A 3,064-nucleotide genomic window follows, 5' to 3' on the forward strand; every position below is an offset into this window, starting at 1 on the left:
GTGTGTGACAGTGTGGTATGTAACGTGTGTGTGTGTGTGTGTGTGTGTGTGTGTGATGTGAGGTATGTAGTGTGTGTGTGACGGTGAGGTATATAGTGTGTAGTGTGTGTGTGACGGTGAGGTATGTAGTGTGTGTGTGTGACGGTGAGGTATGTAGTGTGTGTGTGTGACGGTGTGGTATGTAGTGTGTGTGTGACGGTGAGGTATGTAATGTGTGTGTGACGGTGAGGTCGTAGTGTGTGTGTGTGACGGTGTGGTATGTAATGTGTGTGTGACGGTGTGGTATGTAGTGTGTGTGTGACGGTGTGGTATGTAATGTGTGTGTGACGGTGTGGTATGTAGTGTGTGTGTGACGGTGTGGTATGTAATGTGTGTGTGACGGTGTGGTATGTAGTGTGTGTGTGACGGTGTGGTATGTAATGTGTGTGTGACGGTGTGGTATGTAGTGTGTGTGTGACGGTGTGGTATGTAATGTGTGTGTGACGGTGTGGTATGTAGTGTGTGTGTGACGGTGTGGTATGTAATGTGTGTGTGACGGTGTGGTATGTAGTGTGTGTGTGACGGTGTGGTATGTAATGTGTGTGTGACGGTGTGGTATGTAGTGTGTGTGTGACGGTGTGGTATGTAATGTGTGTGTGACGGTGTGGTATGTAGTGTGTGTGTGACGGTGTGGTATGTAATGTGTGTGTGACGGTGTGGTATGTAGTGTGTGTGTGACGGTGTGGTATGTAATGTGTGTGTGACGGTGTGGTATGTAGTGTGTGTGTGACGGTGTGGTATGTAATGTGTGTGTGACGGTGTGGTATGTAGTGTGTGTGTGACGGTGTGGTATGTAATGTGTGTGTGACGGTGTGGTATGTAGTGTGTGTGTGACGGTGTGGTATGTAATGTGTGTGTGACGGTGTGGTATGTAGTGTGTGTGTGACGGTGTGGTATGTAATGTGTGTGTGACGGTGTGGTATGTAGTGTGTGTGTGACGGTGTGGTATGTAATGTGTGTGTGACGGTGTGGTATGTAGTGTGTGTGTGACGGTGTGGTATGTAATGTGTGTGTGACGGTGTGGTATGTAGTGTGTGTGTGACGGTGTGGTATGTAATGTGTGTGTGACGGTGTGGTATGTAGTGTGTGTGTGACGGTGTGGTATGTAATGTGTGTGTGACGGTGTGGTATGTAGTGTGTGTGTGACGGTGTGGTATGTAATGTGTGTGTGACGGTGTGGTATGTAGTGTGTGTGTGACGGTGTGGTATGTAATGTGTGTGTGACGGTGTGGTATGTAGTGTGTGTGTGACGGTGTGGTATGTAATGTGTGTGTGACGGTGTGGTATGTAGTGTGTGTGTGACGGTGTGGTATGTAATGTGTGTGTGACGGTGTGGTATGTAGTGTGTGTGTGACGGTGTGGTATGTAATGTGTGTGTGACGGTGTGGTATGTAGTGTGTGTGTGACGGTGTGGTATGTAATGTGTGTGTGACGGTGTGGTATGTAGTGTGTGTGTGACGGTGTGGTATGTAATGTGTGTGTGACGGTGTGGTATGTAGTGTGTGTGTGACGGTGTGGTATGTAATGTGTGTGTGACGGTGTGGTATGTAGTGTGTGTGTGACGGTGTGGTATGTAATGTGTGTGTGACGGTGTGGTATGTAGTGTGTGTGTGACGGTGTGGTATGTAATGTGTGTGTGACGGTGTGGTATGTAGTGTGTGTGTGACGGTGTGGTATGTAATGTGTGTGTGACGGTGTGGTATGTAGTGTGTGTGTGACGGTGTGGTATGTAATGTGTGTGTGACGGTGTGGTATGTAGTGTGTGTGTGACGGTGTGGTATGTAATGTGTGTGTGACGGTGTGGTATGTAGTGTGTGTGTGACGGTGTGGTATGTAATGTGTGTGTGACGGTGTGGTATGTAGTGTGTGTGTGACGGTGTGGTATGTAATGTGTGTGTGACGGTGAGGTCGTAGTGTGTAATGTAGTATGTAGAGTGTCAGATGTACCCGTGAGCTTGTGCGTCTCTGATGCGTCGTGCGCTGCTGCTGAATGCCTCACTCGTCACGGCCTGAAGACTCTGGAAACTCTGCAGCAGGAAGCAGCGCTGCGCATGTTGCTCGGCCAGCAGTGCTCTCTGATTGGCCAGAAGGACATCAAGCACCTCCTCCAGAGCATCCTGTGGCGGATTCACAGCACACATTTATAACATTCCCAGAATATTAGAAATTATATGGTTTCTGACTTGACTTAGACACCGTTGAATTTATATGTATTTATTAAATGCAAATTCAAAATTCTCATAAAAACAGATGCATGGAAATCAAAGTAAGGTCTTTTGTTCAACTAAACTAAAGAGAGTGCAAACAGAAGAGAGAATGTTTTAGCGTACTTCACGGTGCTGCTGCTTGGAAAACACCGCAGCACCAGCGCATTTCCAGTTCACCCTGCAGCCTGACCATGTGCTCACGCCACACATACAGCAAACAAGCTTTAACTTAGAAACACCAGAGCAGTCGGTACAGATGTCAGACTGATGGTCAGCCCACCTGATGGCTGTAGTACTGCAGCAGGAGTTTGTCGGCGGTGCTTTTCTCCAGCTCTCCGGTTCGGACGGCCTCCTCCAGCTCCTCACCGAAGATCTTGTGCAGCTCAAAGCGCCGCCGCAGCGCCTGCTGCCTCTGTGCCTGCGCAGATGCGTGTTCATGCCTGACCAAGAGCCGCTTCTGCAGACGCTTCAGCTCTTCCTTATGAAGCTTCTCCAGTAGAAAACGAACCTCCAGCACGTCCTGATAACATACGGCACACATCACACATCATGTTCTTACTTAGAATAAAAAGTCTTGATTTTCAGTACAAATATCAAAACATTCTTAAAGGGGTCATATGACAATGCTAAAAATAACATTATTTGGCGTACTTGGTGTAATGCAGTGTTTATAAAGTTTAAGGTTAAAAAAAAAATTTTTTTTCCACATACCGTACATTATTGTTTCTCCTCTCTGCCCGGCCTTTCTGAAACGCCTCGATTTTTACAAAACATATTGTTCTGAAAAGCGCTGTGTGCTCTGATTGGCCGGCTATCCA

The 3,064-nt window shown here is 47.4% G+C and overlaps 1 protein-coding gene across 1 annotated transcript; it reads right to left on the reverse strand.

Moving 5' to 3' along the window:
* Positions 1 to 1,949: 1,949 nt before the first annotated feature.
* Positions 1,950 to 2,968, reverse strand: LOC107579905 (limbin). The gene is made up of 2 exons (XM_016265689.1): positions 2,527 to 2,968; positions 1,950 to 2,156 (listed from the first exon to the last, which is right to left on the reverse strand). The coding sequence occupies exons 1-2, from the start codon at positions 2,785 to 2,787 to the stop codon at positions 1,977 to 1,979; spliced, it is 441 nt and encodes a 146-aa protein (XP_016121175.1). The 5' UTR covers positions 2,788 to 2,968; the 3' UTR covers positions 1,950 to 1,976.
* Positions 2,969 to 3,064: the final 96 nt, after the last annotated feature.

This window comes from Sinocyclocheilus grahami, unplaced genomic scaffold (assembly GCF_001515645.1).
Source record: "Sinocyclocheilus grahami isolate Dianchi unplaced genomic scaffold, SAMN03320097.WGS_v1.1 scaffold21541.1, whole genome shotgun sequence".
NCBI lineage: Eukaryota > Metazoa > Chordata > Actinopteri > Cypriniformes > Cyprinidae > Sinocyclocheilus > Sinocyclocheilus grahami.